The sequence below is a fragment of the Hibiscus syriacus genome, unplaced genomic scaffold, assembly GCF_006381635.1.
Source record: "Hibiscus syriacus cultivar Baekdansim isolate YM2019G1 unplaced genomic scaffold, ASM638163v2 tig00111238_pilon, whole genome shotgun sequence".
Classification (NCBI taxonomy): Eukaryota; Viridiplantae; Streptophyta; class Magnoliopsida; order Malvales; family Malvaceae; genus Hibiscus; species Hibiscus syriacus.
Window position 1 is genome coordinate 1,432,699 of NW_024063030.1, and position 15,368 is coordinate 1,448,066.

At 36.1% G+C, this 15,368-nt stretch overlaps 4 protein-coding genes and 1 pseudogene across 4 annotated transcripts; 1 reads left to right on the forward strand and 4 right to left on the reverse strand.

Annotated features, from left to right (window-relative positions):
- Positions 1 to 3,191: 3,191 nt before the first annotated feature.
- Positions 3,192 to 4,223, reverse strand: LOC120156938. The gene is made up of 3 exons (XM_039168205.1): positions 3,797 to 4,223; positions 3,419 to 3,610; positions 3,192 to 3,285 (listed from the first exon to the last, which is right to left on the reverse strand). Exons 1-3 carry the CDS (start codon positions 3,979 to 3,981, stop codon positions 3,267 to 3,269), a joined length of 396 nt encoding a protein of 131 aa, XP_039024136.1. The 5' UTR covers positions 3,982 to 4,223; the 3' UTR covers positions 3,192 to 3,266.
- A 2,120-nt stretch (positions 4,224 to 6,343) lies between these two features.
- Positions 6,344 to 7,039, reverse strand: LOC120156913. Its single transcript, XM_039168183.1, has 2 exons — positions 6,875 to 7,039; positions 6,344 to 6,704 (listed from the first exon to the last, which is right to left on the reverse strand). Exons 1-2 carry the CDS (start codon positions 7,015 to 7,017, stop codon positions 6,389 to 6,391), a joined length of 459 nt encoding a protein of 152 aa, XP_039024114.1. The 5' UTR covers positions 7,018 to 7,039; the 3' UTR covers positions 6,344 to 6,388.
- Positions 7,040 to 8,120: 1,081 nt separating this feature from the next.
- Positions 8,121 to 8,478, reverse strand: LOC120156959 (ethylene-responsive transcription factor ERF017-like). The gene has a single exon (XM_039168224.1). It carries the CDS (start codon positions 8,451 to 8,453, stop codon positions 8,136 to 8,138), a length of 318 nt encoding a protein of 105 aa, XP_039024155.1. The 5' UTR covers positions 8,454 to 8,478; the 3' UTR covers positions 8,121 to 8,135.
- Positions 8,479 to 9,263: 785 nt separating this feature from the next.
- LOC120157221 lies at positions 9,264 to 9,854 on the reverse strand. The gene has a single exon (XM_039168433.1). The coding sequence runs from the start codon at positions 9,852 to 9,854 to the stop codon at positions 9,264 to 9,266; it is 591 nt and encodes a 196-aa protein (XP_039024364.1).
- A 2,945-nt stretch (positions 9,855 to 12,799) lies between these two features.
- LOC120156948 lies at positions 12,800 to 15,113 on the forward strand (annotated as a pseudogene).
- The last annotated feature ends 255 nt before the right edge of the window (positions 15,114 to 15,368 follow it).

The following is a 15,368-nucleotide window of genomic DNA, read 5'->3' on the forward strand; positions in this document are numbered from 1 at the left end:
CCACAAAGACAACTTACTTCTAATCTTATCAACCAAAGGAAGACAATCTTTAGCAGTAAGTTTCCTGGTAACTAATGGCACACCAAGGTACCTAACAGGGAACTTACCCAAATTAAATCCAGTTATAGCCTGCACTATTCTCAAAACATCCTTATGTACACCACAAGGAACAACTCAGTTTTCCAGCATTTAACTGCAGCCCAGACAACTCATAAAAGGCCTCAAGAACACTAACAACACCCAAATAGAAGTCTCGTCCCATGACAAAAATTAACAAGTCATCAGCAAAGCTGAGGTGGGTGAGAAGAACACGCTTACATTTGGGTGAAACCGGATAAGCCCATCCTTGGTAGCAATATTTAACAAGTGGGACAACACATTCATAATAAGAACAAAGAGATAAGGGGACAGTGGGTCACCCTGTCTAATTCCCCTTCTCCCTTTAAAAAAACCCACTAAACTACCATTAAATGCCACAGAATATCTAGCACCAGTGACACATGCAGAAATCCAATCCCTAAACTTTTCAGGAAGCCCCAAGAAAGCAAGAACATTCATCAAGAAGTCCCAAGAAACAGAATCAAAAGCCTTTCTTAAATCAACTTTAAGGGTGCACCTAGGGAAAGTGATCTGCGGGAGTATCCCCTAACAATCTCTTGAGCTAAGAGTGTGTTATCGACAATACTACGCCCTTTAATGAAAGCAGATTGATTTGGCAAAATCATGTCAGGGAAGTAACTAGCTAACCATTTAACAATGATACCAGTGATGGTTTTATAGACAACCGAGCAACAAGATATGGGACGAAAGTCTTTAGCCATACCAGCATTATGAGTCTTAGGCACCAAGGTAATTGATGTAGCGTTGAAAGCAGGTAGCAGAGTTCCAGACTGGAAAAATCCCTAATAGCAGCCAAAAATCATCCTGCACAATCCCAAGCCATCTAAAAATGAGCCGTATAACCATTTGGCCCAGGGCTCTTTCGTTACCTTGCCTGAACAAAGAATTTTTAATTTTCATTAGAGACCTCCTCAACTAATGAAGCAACAGCAGCACAAGGAAGCTCATACCCCAACAGACTTTTGAGAAGATCAACACCACAACTTTTAACCCCAGCATCTTCAAAACCAAGCAAGTCAGTACAAAATCTCAACATCTCAGCAGACATTGCATCAAAAGAATCCAACCGAGAACCATCCTCAGCATAGAGTAATCTAATCGTGTTTCTCTTTCTTTTCCTCATTATAGTAGAGTGAAAAATTTTGTATTTTCTGTCACCCTCTTTCAACCAATGGACTTGGCTTTTTGCTTATAGAAAGAAGCTTCAGCCACCTCAAGCTCTTGAAGTTCATTAAAAATAATCTTCTCCTCTACAAAATGACAACCAGCTTGTGAAAGATTTGCAAGTTGCATCTTCTCAAGCTGGGATCTTTTGGCCTTTACCCTGCTTGAACAAACAACACTCTTGAAATCACCATGATTAGCCCAACAATTGAAAAACTTGAAAGGTTTGGGCCTGTCAGCTTGGTTGTCCTTGAAAAAAGAAATCATAGTAGGGCAATGATCAGAAACCCCCTAAGCTATAAACTCAACAAAAGAACTTGGGAAATCTTCAAGCCACCGGGAGTTAATAAGAACTCGATCCAATATACGCGCCAAGAAATTCTCTTCTTGTTTATTAGACCATGTGAAAAGAGGACCCACATAGGAGTGGTCAAAGAGCCCCAAGGAAAACAAACAACTCCTATAAGCCTCCATTTCAGCAATGTAATAAGGCCCAAGCCTCTCAAAGTCTGAGCTTTCTTCAGCATTAATGAAGGTATTGAAGTCACCTCCTATTAGCCAGGAGGACTCCCCCACCAAGCTTTCCACCTCTTACAGCTGCCTCTAGAGGCACAGTCTGTCAGAACCACTGTTACTGCCATAGACTGCAGTTATAACACATCTATGGCCACCCATATCACCAACAAAAGATAAAGACTGATCAAAAACTTTCAGACTGAGAAGAAATATTTCCTCCAGAAAATCAACAGTCTACCGTTGTCAAACACTCGTGATTTGTGAACAATTCCAATCCAAGGAATAACAATCAACAACTTGCACACATTAACAGTCCTCACTCGAGTTTCCATAAGGCAGATAATATCTACATTGAGTTTGCCCAATCTAGCAAAAACTTGCTTTTGTTTCAGGGGATTATTGAAGCCCCTAATATTCCAGAAACATATAATCATTGAGCTGGATTAGCCTCCCCCCAACAGCAATCATATATTTTTCGTGTCAGGTCGGATCATATATTTTTCGTGTCAGGTCGGATCATATATTTTTCATCCTAAATTGAACCGACATGAATTTATATCATAAAAATCGACCCCTTAGACCGAAACTCATTTTATTTACAATAATTCACCTAATAGAATCAGATTTAGTCCTGTCTACATCCCTATCAGACACCTCTCATGGATTAAACATGTCTTCCCTTAATAATAATGAAAAGAACATGTCTTCCCTTTAATACTGAAAAAAGAAAACATGCCTTTCCTACAGAACACTATTTGTATGGTACCAGAGGAGAGATATCGTTGATTGGAAATAACTATTATATACTCTCTTATGTTATTATTAAATTCTAATCATTCTATTGTTCTCTATGAATGTGAACTACCTCTAAGCAAGTGCCCATAACCCAGGGAACTGCAGAAAGGAACTCCAATATCAAAACAGAAGTGACTAGTGAATCTTAAAGATGTAAGGTAACCTGGCCTAGTGCTCTTCTGCCACACCTTATTTGATTGGTCTTAGGGAGAAGTATTATTAAAAAAATACCAGGCCCAAAATGGATCCAATTGTTGCAAAAGAGAAGAAAAAGAAAGGCCAAGATTATTTTTATTTTTTTATTTGATTTGATTGTACATGTTTTACTCAGTCTGCAACTGTATTTCCAAGTTGCTTCATCATGACTTGTCCAGTCATATTATGAAAGGAAATCTGGACGAATCCAGCAAATGAATGGCCAATCAAGGAAGAGTTCAACCAAGAGATAATACATATATCCGGAAACTTCTTGTTTTCTACTAGAAACAGTTTCGTTTGCAGATGGCTATTATAATCAGCACCACATTTGCACTATGACTGATTATGGTATGGAATGAGATCACAGAACACAATCTTTAAGGAAAATAATATAGAAAACCAAAATACTACTCTTCTGCCAGGAAATTTTATTGTGTGTCATCTTCTTCCCCTTTATGCCACAAGTTCTTAAATCACATGCTGTGAGATTTGCTTTCATTACCAAATATGCAAAATCAAGAGAAAACCAAACCCCTTTAATTAGTCACATGCTCATCAACATTCAATAATATGGATTACAAGAACAAAGGCTATATTTAATCAAGAGAAAACCAAACCAAACTACCTTTTGAACTTGAATTTGAGAAGAAATAAATCAGATAGAAAGAGCTGAGAAACAACTTTCAGATCGAGAAGATGACCAGGCAAAACGCTGCTCGATTTAGTCCTAAGAGCTCTGGGCGAATCCAGGCTTCGACGAAGAATCCTTCCCATGGCAAAAATGGGGTGCTCCGTCTTATCAGAAGGATTCCACGCCCTAACTTCTCGCAGCAAACTGATGTGTCGCTCCAGAGCTGAGAAACAACTTTCAGATCGAAGAAGATGACCAGGCAAAACGCTGCTCGATTTAGTCCTAAGAGCTCTGGGCGAATCCAGGCTTCGACGAAGAATCCTTCCCATGGCAAAAATGGGGTGCTCCGTCTTATCAGAAGGATTCCACGCCCTAAACTTCTCGCAGAAACTGATGTGTCGCTCCAACGCTTCCTCTGTGGAGATATGCGTCACCGATCTCAGAGCCTCGTCTTTGACCGCCTCGACGCATAACCCGCAAATCCAACGGCCCTGGTAACGTTCCGGACACGCGTGATGTAAGCAACGGTGCATTCCTCCGTGAAACCGCACTCGCATTTAACGCAATGGGTTTCGGTCGGGGCAGTCACTTTGCTCGGTGGGTTTGGAGTGTCTGAGCCTGAAATTCCCATTTCATGGAACCAGACATCAAATGCTCTGTCTTTTTCTCTCGATGCTTGAGATCTTCTGTGTAACTTCTGTTTAATTGGTGAAGTGAGTGGAACAGGTGAGTGAAGGAGATTTATAGCACGGGGGTGAGATGAAGAGAGAGAGAAATCATAACGTGAAACTGTTGTGTTTTCTGCGTTTGTGGGCTGTTTCATGGGTTTTAGATCAAATCAGGGTATAAGGTGTGGGGCTTTTTAATTTGTTTTTTTATTGAATGAGAACCTTATTATTATACTCGTAATTTTTTTAAAATAATTAATACCAATTATAAGATAATATATATTCAATATATTTTTAATTGTTAATTATAAATATTTACCATATAAATATAATTGTTTAAACTTAAACTTTTTAAATAAAATAATATTTTTATCGTTGATTTCATTTAATAAATTCAAAAGAAAAAAATTAAGATTTAAGGTTCTGATCAAAGTTAAAACCAAGGGTGATTAGATCAAAGTACTTTCCATGTTGACATGATTGCTAAACCATCAAATGATTGATAGTATGGCGGCTTTTGCGTGAATTTAGAAGTAATGCGGTACGTACAAATTATAAGAAATAAAAATAAAATAAAACTATATTCGATTGGGTTTAATGTTTTAATATTTAAATTTATTAAATACTGTTATTGTTGGTTTTGTTGGACAAATAATCCAAACAACAACAAAAATTAAGAAATATGTTGAGAAATTAATTTAGGGTATAGGTATTTTTTTATTGTATTTTTGAAACTTGTCATGTTATCTTGAGGAGTTCTATAAAATATAAAAAATAATTAATATACGTTATGGACTCATAATGAGTTTCATACAAATTTTATCAAATTTACCTGACGAGTTAAATTTTTTAATATATTTTATAAACTTGTTATGAGAGCATAACGAGTTTTATGTGTACCGTAACAAATAATCTAAATCTCAAAAAAAAAATCAACACATGTATTTTTAAAAATTTTGTTCTTGCCCGTGATATTTTCAAAATTTAAGTTATTGTTGATATGTAATTTTTATCAGTTACGTGATAAAATTGTGTTGACATAAAGTATGCAATTGATAATATACTTCAAAGTAATCTTTAATTCGAAATGATCATCCAGCTCAGTTGGTAGAGCATAAAGTTCTTAACTTTGAGTTCGTGAGATCGAGTCTCATGGAGGGCATTTCATAATCTGGAAGTCTCTTACGGAAGCTGCTCCTAACCTGGTGTTGGAAGCCAGCCTATTATCTTACCTCCCCTTACCCCATACATATAGAAAAAAGGGACAACTATTTTTTAATCTTTAATTCAGGGCAGATGTTATGGACAGATAAAGAGAAATAATTGTATATATGTTATTTAAAAAAGAAATATATATATATATATATATTTTATAAAAAAAAAAGAATATTGAATTTTTACTCTATTTTTAAATTTATAGATCCGTTACTGCTTTAATCAATCCGGAACAAAATTTTCATACTAGAGTTGCATGATTTACTCATTAAAAGTATATAGAAAATAAGATATATATAACGACTCGAAATTTGAGTCAATGAATGAGAGTTAAACCGTTAGATAATATATTAGCATAATCAAATGAGATTTTTTAAACTAAACCAAATGAGTAAAGTCTCTATAAGTAATTGTTCTATCTGTGAAAATAAAGTTGATTTCCCTTCATTTTTAGTTATGTCATACAGGAGAATTAAGAGGAATTTTTCACCACCCTCAACTCATCTCTTTTCCTTTTTTCATAAGTTCAAAGGTTCAAACTTTGCGCTTTGTTTAGAGATTTTGGTCAAGAAAATAAGAATTAGCTATAGAAATACTTGAGCTTTAAAATGAGCTCCACGTCTTCCATGAAAGATGATGTAAAGCAAGCTCGAGGTTTATGAATGTTTCGGTCTTAAAGTATTGTAAGCTTCATTCATAATGTCATATGTGGTTATATGTGGTTAGGTGGGAATTTCCATTTGCAAGAGGCTTTCTCTCACCGGTTTACCTGCTTGTAAAACAACATACATAGCTGAGTGCATCTGATGGTACATCAAAGACTAGGAAATGAGTTTTTTGACATAATATGGTACAACAGTAACATGACATGAACACCATACAAGTTCATAATCTCTGAATTCGAGTCCAAGATACAATGGATGTAAATGAAAGCGAAAAGTAGTAACAATACAGGAATCAGAGATCTGAAAGTTGGTACTAGGTACGGAACATCCTAAAGCGTTCGTGTGAGCTACAGTATTGGCTGAAACTTCAATTACTGAAACCATTATCAGAGTGTGGTACTTTATTAACCTTCATTTCATTCGGGCAAGTGAGTAAGAAAGGAGATGCTTTGTTTGGGAAATCGAGTTATAAGTTCCGAACGTTTTGCAAGTTCAAAGTCTTGGAACTGGAAGGCAGGTGCGCAGGTGCATCCTACGAGCGAGTAATGACTCTCGGCATCCCTCGGTTCATTTTTCGCCACCACCCCTTCAGTCAAAATGTGGAAATCCTTCGTCGGATTTGCAGCAAACCAAACATTTGGAGGCAATGTATACTGCAACTTTTGATCATTCAGCAAATCAGGCCCGAGACATGTTAGTTTTACTTGCCCATCTCTCATCCAGCTCCAGTACCTGTTTCAAGTATGCTTCAGAACAGCAATTTAACTCCCAAAAGACTATAGCTCCTATATGATTCACATTTCTTTTTGACATAACTCTATAACATTTCAAGTTATATATCAGCTCCATGTGATTAAAAAGGAACTGTTATGGCTTGAACAAGGTCAATTGTAGGCCTTTACCGTAAGAGGTTCTCCCAAATAAAAATGCCAGGTCTCAGCACAGGGTATACGATGAAGGTGACACACATTCCCGGACGGTAACAAGAAGTAAATACTCGTGCTAACAGGGCGATCGACTTTGTCTGCAATGAAGATACGATCATGTTACGATGGGAGATACTGTTGAGGAAGTAAGATGTTAACCAGTTTGTTAGAGTAGTTAGCTCGTTAGTTGTTTAAGTTGGTTACATTATTAGTGTATATAAAGGATGTATGTTACTTCAGTTAGCTTGTTAGTTTTTAATAATACATTGCGATATACGATGTGTGTTGTAAAATTTTCCTTTGGAAAAAACAATCCAAGGGTTTACTTTAGTTAAAAAATACTGGAAAAGTGGTGATGAATACAATATTGAATTCCAATCCCACCACTCAATCACAACTCACTCACTTCCAACTTTCTTCTTTTTGGGCTACCAAAAACAACTATCCATCCATGTTAAGAGGAGGGTCGGAACAATCGTGTTTAAAATTTTAAATTATTATATATTTTAATTTTTTATAATTTTTATTAAAAATATATTTTTATCATCTAAAATTTTCTATTTAATCATAATAAAATTTATAAATTTGATTGCAACATAAAACTCTCCTTGCATCTCAATATCAAAACATATTTTGAGAATTCAATGCAAACATAGATAGATAGTTGAACCACGAAAACGCTAAGAAAATCAGTTATAGAAAGCTGACATTATCTTCCCATCTACAAACATAACAATTTTTTATACCCATCAAAATTTCCACTTGAAAAAAAGAAATATTGTATTATGGGTTAGAAAGTCCAAACCATGATTTTCAGAGTTGGATCGGTCTACGAACCGGCCGTGCTATCGGTTTATTGGTTCAACCGGTCGAATCAGTCAGACCGGTCGTAAGAATCGGACGACATCATAATTATTTAAAAAATTAAATAAAAATACTAAAAATATTTAATAAAAAGGTAAAAAAAATTAGGTTAAACCGGTTCACGGTTCAAACCGGTTCAAATGGTTTAAAGCTGATTCTAACGGTTCCTTGCGGTTCACTAAAACCGATTCAACCGAAATAGAATAGACCAGACCAATCAACGGTTCCGGTCGAACCAGACCAATCAACGGTTCCGGTCGAACCGACCGATCCGATTTTTAAAACACTGGTCTAAACAGCTGGTGGGCGAAAATAAGCGCGGCCCGAACTGTCTCCCAAACCAACACCGCCGAAATAGCACTCCGCGCGTGAATTACCGCCCTTCTTTTTCAGCACCCCGACCCGCCTGCCTCAAAGCCACTTCCTTGATTTGAGCCTTACTCGAATCAACAGCGTCCGCTATATCCGGAGGATTGTCGAGAAAGTTGAGCTTTGCTGAATTCCCCCGCAGGCAGAAAACAGCGGCGTCGTAAGCTCTCGCCGCTTCTTTCGATGTCTTGTAAGAACCCAACCATATTCTTCCTCGGCTGTTGGGTTGCCGTACTTCCGCCACCCATTTCCCCCACTTCCTCATCCGTACACCCTTGTAACGGCCTCCGTCATCATCCCTCTCTCCTATCGGCCTCACCATTTTCCTTCTCCCGAGTAATTTTTGTTGGTTTATCATTAATAGTAAAAAAGGTGGGAGGCGGCAGGGCGGAGGGAGCGCGTGGGTATTTGACAAACTGCCACGTAGAAAATTAAGAGGGAGATGCGTCCGGGGTTTTCGGTGATGAAAACGTGGGTACCCGGCGTGGAAGCTTTAGAACCGTTGTATATGGATAAAGACGCAAAGCGTGGGGAGGGAATTTTTTTATTTTCTCCCCCACGTATTGAGTATACACTCAATTACTGTATACCTAAAAGTCTTCTACTATCTTTCCCAACGGCGTGGGGGCAAAATGCAGGCTGTGTTTCTCGTTTTGCGATGCTTACAACAGTCATATAGTTTTGTCTTAGATAGTTGTTTAATAGATTATTAATAAAAAAGTATAAAATTATATTTAAAATAAATTTTAAGATGAATGCGATTTATCCATTTCTAGTTCTAATCGGTTTATATAACTCATGAGATGCATTTGAGTTGCATGCTCGAAGCTTCATGGTTTTGTTCGCATCAACAACGAGATGAAGCTGATTATTATATTTTAGATAATTTCACTTGATATAATATTTTTCAAGATAAATTATAAAATTCATTGCTCATTTTTTTATTCATGTTTTAAGCACTAATATTTAAAAATTAAACTACGAACAAGAATCAATTGCTAAAAGCCTTTGCCTTTGCCTTGGTTTTGTTAATTGTTGTCGGATAAATACATTTACATGTTTCCACAACCTTAAACCAAAAGCCATTAAGCCAATGATTAAAGTACAAATGTATTTCTTAAGAAAACACCTACTACCCTACAGAACAGCTTCGGCTGTACATTCCTCTTCTACATGAATCATCCCATAACCGAACAACGTTGCCGTTTATCGCCGTCAAATTCTGATAACGGTACCACCCTGTCTCCCCTTTCCTAAACCTCAACACTCCCTCCCAACTCTCCCACCACTCCCCGCCGCGACTCCCTTCCGTACAGTACCCGTCACCGTCACTCCATTCCGTATCTGTCGTTTCACCGTCGATGTCCTCTTCGTAATAAACGGTCAACTTGGGCTTCCCACTTTTTGTCACCCCGTCATTGCAAACGAACCGCGAAACACGCGTCTCCGTAACGGAAGCTGGAGCTGACACCAAAGGTGAAACGGTCAGTTTTTCTTTAACTTCGGGAATCGGTCGACCAATAACGGATGTTGACGGGCACTGCTCCTGACTTTTAACAGAATATGATGAAGTGGCGGCGCCGGCGGCTCTGATTCTCCATAAACTAACCGCCGCCGTCATGATAGCGACCCACGTCCATAGATTATTAACAATAGTGAAGATCCCAAAACTTAGGTAGTTAAATGCTAAAGCTTCGAGCCGAGAATCCGACAACTGGTCCATTTTGTTCAAGTGGTTTGTGAGAAAAACAATCTGAAGCGCCTATAAATGTTATAAACGGTAAGGGGTTAGGTATATGATAAGGAAATATGGACCGTTAGATGGGTCAAGTTAAGGGTAGGGATCTTGATGAAGAATTCGAGATGCTGAGAATCGGAATCGAAGATGCTAATATGCTCTAGGTAGATCCATCCCGAATTTGAGGTTAGTACTAGACAGGTGTTGGGTTATAATTGGTTGTGACTTTCAGCTGTTGGTGGTGATTATTTGGTGTTTTGCAGCAGCAGAATATACAAGGCCAATAAAAATCCAATACCCCACGTCTCCCTTGCTTAATTACTAGTATTAATGCCAAATTTATTTGGCGGCAGTTTTTGGAGTTCACACAATTAAATTAAGCCTTAATATAAAAGAATTATTCAAATTATATCTCGTTTGCTATTTAGGTATTTAATTTTCTTAGAAGATATACAAATAATTCTCTGACTACATGATATTATTTTATTGAGTTTCTTAATTAATAAAAGTTGTAAAAATTGTCCTCAACTATAGGATACTACTCTGTTGAGTCTTCAGACTATTAAAAGTTATAGAATAGTGACCTCCTAAGCTAGATGTAAACTTTTTGACTAATATATGATAAAATATAATTCTAGAATCTTTTGAGCTATATTTTGTAGATCGATTCTCCGTTTACATTATGTCGTCAAGCCAATACTTTAAACATTATGTCATCGAGATAATGCTTAAAAGCAATGATAGTATCAGTAGACATCATTAAAATATAATTTTATCATATCTAAGTCAACAAGTTAACTTTCACCTCAAAAGAACATTAATTTTTTTTATCGAAAAGGACGAGTTTGGAACATATGAATAGTCAAGTGACCATTTTGTAATTTTTAATAATTGGAGGACTCAACAAAATATTTTCATATAATTGAAATATCATTTTGTAACTTTTAATAGTCGATGACTCGATAAAGTATTACTCTATAGTTGGGGGACCATTTGTGTACTTTTTTTTTTATCAATATAGGTGTTTAATATTGTTAACGTTACAATTTTAAGTATGTGGCTACTCACATTCATTAAAAAAATTAGTTATCTGACACGTGTCATGTTTTTATATAATTCTTTTGAAAATTTTATTAACAAACTTAAAAGTATTATTATTTAAAAAAAAATTATTTTGCACGATTAAATTTACAACTGAAGCAATGGGAAGAGGATAAAATAGTGACAAAGCCGTACACAATCCAAATTTGGGCCCAAAATATTAGATAAAGGTAAGCTTGGACATCAATCTAAAAAAAACAAAGTAATGGTAGTTCTGATCTGTGAGTACAGCCCACAAGTAAAATGGGCTGTCAGCCAATATTTTTAATTTTAGTTAAAATAATAATTTCGTACACTAAAAATTATTTGAAGTAGCTCTGAAAGAAGTTCTAGATTTTTCGTTTCAAACCCTTGGCAACCAACCACTCATGTTTGTATGTTCCACGGTCGTTTGATATTCAAAATTGGACCGCTTCCTTTCACACGTATGTGGATGTGGGATTGTAATTGGCTGCCGCAGAAGCAAGCCACCCACAAAACCATGTAATGGAGCTCACTCAAACGGACCAATATGTGAAGCCAATCTTGTCCAAGTCAAACTCTTTTGCCTTATCGCACAATAACCATGTCGAGCTTAATCCGCGGGGAGAAGCCGCCTCCCATAGAATCCATGGAGTCGACTACGTACTAATTATTCCCTTAACAATAATAAATATAATTACATATATGGATGGATCTGGAATGGGTGAACAGAGGCAGTCGACCCTTTAAATTTTTCTTTTTTATATATTTTCTGTCAAAATATATATTTATCTCATAAAATTTTATAAATTCATCTCATTTAACGTAAAATCATATATTTATCCCTTATTATATATTAGTTAACATCTGTTTGGAAACTCTCTTGTAATCCAATATGAATGTATACAATCATGGTATATTAATTACTATAATTTACGAATTTCATTAAATTAAATATAATTAGAGGTTTTAATTACAATTTTAAAATTTACTATTATGAATAATATTTGATATTATAATAAATGTTATACTAAATGACAATGATTTATGTGAATATATTTTTATTCATATATATAATTTTTTTTTATTTTATATTCGTTAAATTTTATTATGTGTTTATTTGTTTTTACTTGGTAAATAAAATTATAGTTATTAATCTTATTGTTGTACGTTTGAGTTTTATAATATATTTATAATTTTTTTCAACCCTGGCGATTTTATTTTTTATAATGAAATATTTAATTAAATATTTACAATATTTTAGATTTAATTTTTTTATAAATAATATTTTTATAATTTATACGATTAAACATGCCGGTAGAGTACGAACCGAGCTACTATAATGATTAAATAGATGTAATCATATTCGTTTAAAAAAACTCAAAGCCGTATATGAGTAACCCTTAAAAAGTTGAACCCTTATGTAATCATATTCGTTAGGTTCATTGTATCTTAAAAAAACTCAAACCATAGAATTTAACAAATGAATAGAAAAATTCAAGAAACAGTTTAATAAGAAATATCATTATTTTTAAATAATCTGAATTCAAATAATTTTATTTAAAATAATGCATGGATTTAATCGGATTTAACATCAAATATATATAATGCTTTATAATTAAAAGTATTAAAGATCGTACTGTAATAAATATTTCTTTTTTGAAAATTCTATTATGTTTAAGAAATAGAATATTGGTCTGCCCTTCTTTCTCTCTCTATGCCGAACTCTGACGTCAAATTCACGTGCTTTTGCAATGGCCTCACTGGTTCCATGCAACTATATATAACGTGCAAATGCTCAAAGCTTTCATCACCTTCAAACTCTCCAACCTATTCTTCATTTTTCTCCAAAAGACTCAAAATTTTCAATGGCTGATCTTCACCATGAAACCCCTCCTTTTATCGTCTCCAAGATTGCCATCATTGGAGCTGGTGTTAGTGGCATCTCAGCTGCTAAACAGCTATCTCACCACAACTCGGTCGTTTTCGAGGCATCGGATTCCATAGGCGGGGTGTGGAAATCATGTGCTTATAACTCTACTAAGTTACAATCTGCTCGTAAGGATTATGAGTTCTCGGATTTCCCATGGCCTAACAGAGATGATCCCAGTTTCCCTACTCATGTTGAGATTGTGGATTACTCGGAATCATATGCTAAACACTTTGATGTTTTGAAGTTTGTCGAGTTCAATTCAAAGGTGATGGAGCTCCGGTTTTTTGGTCACCATGAATCACTCGAGCTTGCTGCAAATGCTGGGGCATATGTGAGTCCATTGCCAGGCCACCCTGTTTGGCAGATTGCTGTGAGAAGGAATAATTCAGAAAACCTTCATGTTTGTTGCTTTTAATCACTAAACCAACGAATTAAAAAGGGTTAATTGATGATATGATCCATGGTTTGATGCTTGATTACTCTCAGTGGTATGCGTTTGAGTTTGTGGTTGTATGCATTGGAAAATATGGGGATATACCCGGAATTCCAAATTTCCCAGACAACAAAGGACCTGAAGTGTTCAAAGGCAGGTCCTTCATTCCCTTGATTACTGCAAGCTGGACAAGGATGCTGCTACTCAACTACTCAAAGGGAAAAAAGTTGCAGTCATTGGCTACAAGAAATCAGCCATTGATCTTGCCGTCGAGTGCGCAGAAGAAAACCAAGGTAATTTATCTATTAAATTAGATGGTTAATATAAAAAGTAATTGATCTATAGTTTCGAATATTCATTAAGCACTGTACATTTCTCTATCTTGATAGTCACTAACCAAGTGATAGATTAATTAATGTTTTTCTAATATAATAAAGATGTAAGCAGTAGTGTGATACAGGGTCGAATTTTGCATGGTTTTCCACGTTAGGAAGGTCGAATTGAGCATGGGTTTGATTTATTTATTTCAAATGATGACTTGAAGGGCCTGAAGGGCAGCCGTGCACCATGGTAGTAAGGACACTTCACTGGACTGTTCCGCATTATTGGGTGTGGGTTTGCCTTTCTTCTTGTTCTACTCAACAAGATCTTCTCAGTTCCTCCATGAAAGGCCTAACCAAGGCATTCTCAGGACCCTGCTCTGCTACCTCTTATCTCCCATGGTGAGTTTGACGTTTCTTAAAGCCCTTAAAGGACACTACATATTACACGCACATGGTGTGCTATATAACCGATCTTTATTAAAAAAAAATTCTTTTGGCAGAGGCGAGGGGTTTCGAAGTTCGTCGAATCCTACTTGCTTTGGAAACTTCCATTACAGAAGTATGGACTGAAACCAGACCACCCATTTGAAAAAGATTACGCATCGTGTCAGATGGCCATCATGCCTGAAAATTTCTTCACCGAGGCTGACAAGGGAAACATTGTTTTCAAAAAATCATCGAATGTGGTTCTGGAAAGAAGGGATTGAGTTCGATGACAAAACTAAAATGAAGGCCGATGTTGTGATTCTCGCGACTGGTTATGATGGAAAGAAGAAACTCAAAACTATTTTACCAGACCCTTTCTGTAGTTTAATAGAATATCATCCTTCTGGAATCACTCCCCTGTATCGGTAAAAGAACGTAGTAAAAAAGAGCTTAGTTTGGGAGTTTCCGACAAGATTTTTCAAGACTAATTGATGATTAATTACTGTTTTGACAGGGGCACAATCCACCCGTTGATACCGAACATGGCTTTCGTGGGTTATATCGAAAGCGTTGCAAATCTTCACACGTAGGAGCTTCGTAGCATGTGGCTAGCTCGATATGTGGATGAAAAGTTAAGCTCCCGACTGCGGAAAACATGCTGGAACAGATACATAAGGAAATGCAGGTGTCGAGGAGAACAACTAGGTTCTACAAGAGGCACTGCATTTCGACGTTTAGCATCAATCACAGTGATGAAATCTGTGAAGAAATGGGATGGAATTCTTGGAGGAAGAGAAGCTGGTTTGCAGAAGCATTTAGCCCTTATGGCAGTCAGGATTATATTCACCAAAATTAAAATGTTCACAGAGTCAATACCATTTTCTTATTAATGTGCATCTCAGAAAAGAATCAGCTGATGCCAAAAAGGGAAACAATAAATGTTAATAAGTGAAGTAGAAATAATCATCAATTCATCATAGAGTCATTCAATTTCAATGTCCTTAAAAGGACTTTTAGGGGTTTCCTGTGTTTGTCATATCAATTGGAAGATGAAAATAAAATAAATGAAGAAATATTCTGAACATCGGTTCAAGACAAGTTCAAAAAGGAGCGGATGCAAGTATGACCATAGAACCTTTGATATCATTTGATGTATAGAATCAGAGTCGCATGAATTATTAGGAATTTAATATGCAATAATTAATGCCAAAACAATAACTCAAGGAGAATTGATGCTTGTTGATTCAATACAAATGGGGATTTCTTCTCCATCCTTTGAAACAAAAGTGACAGATATCCCCAAAAAAAAAAAAAAGATAATC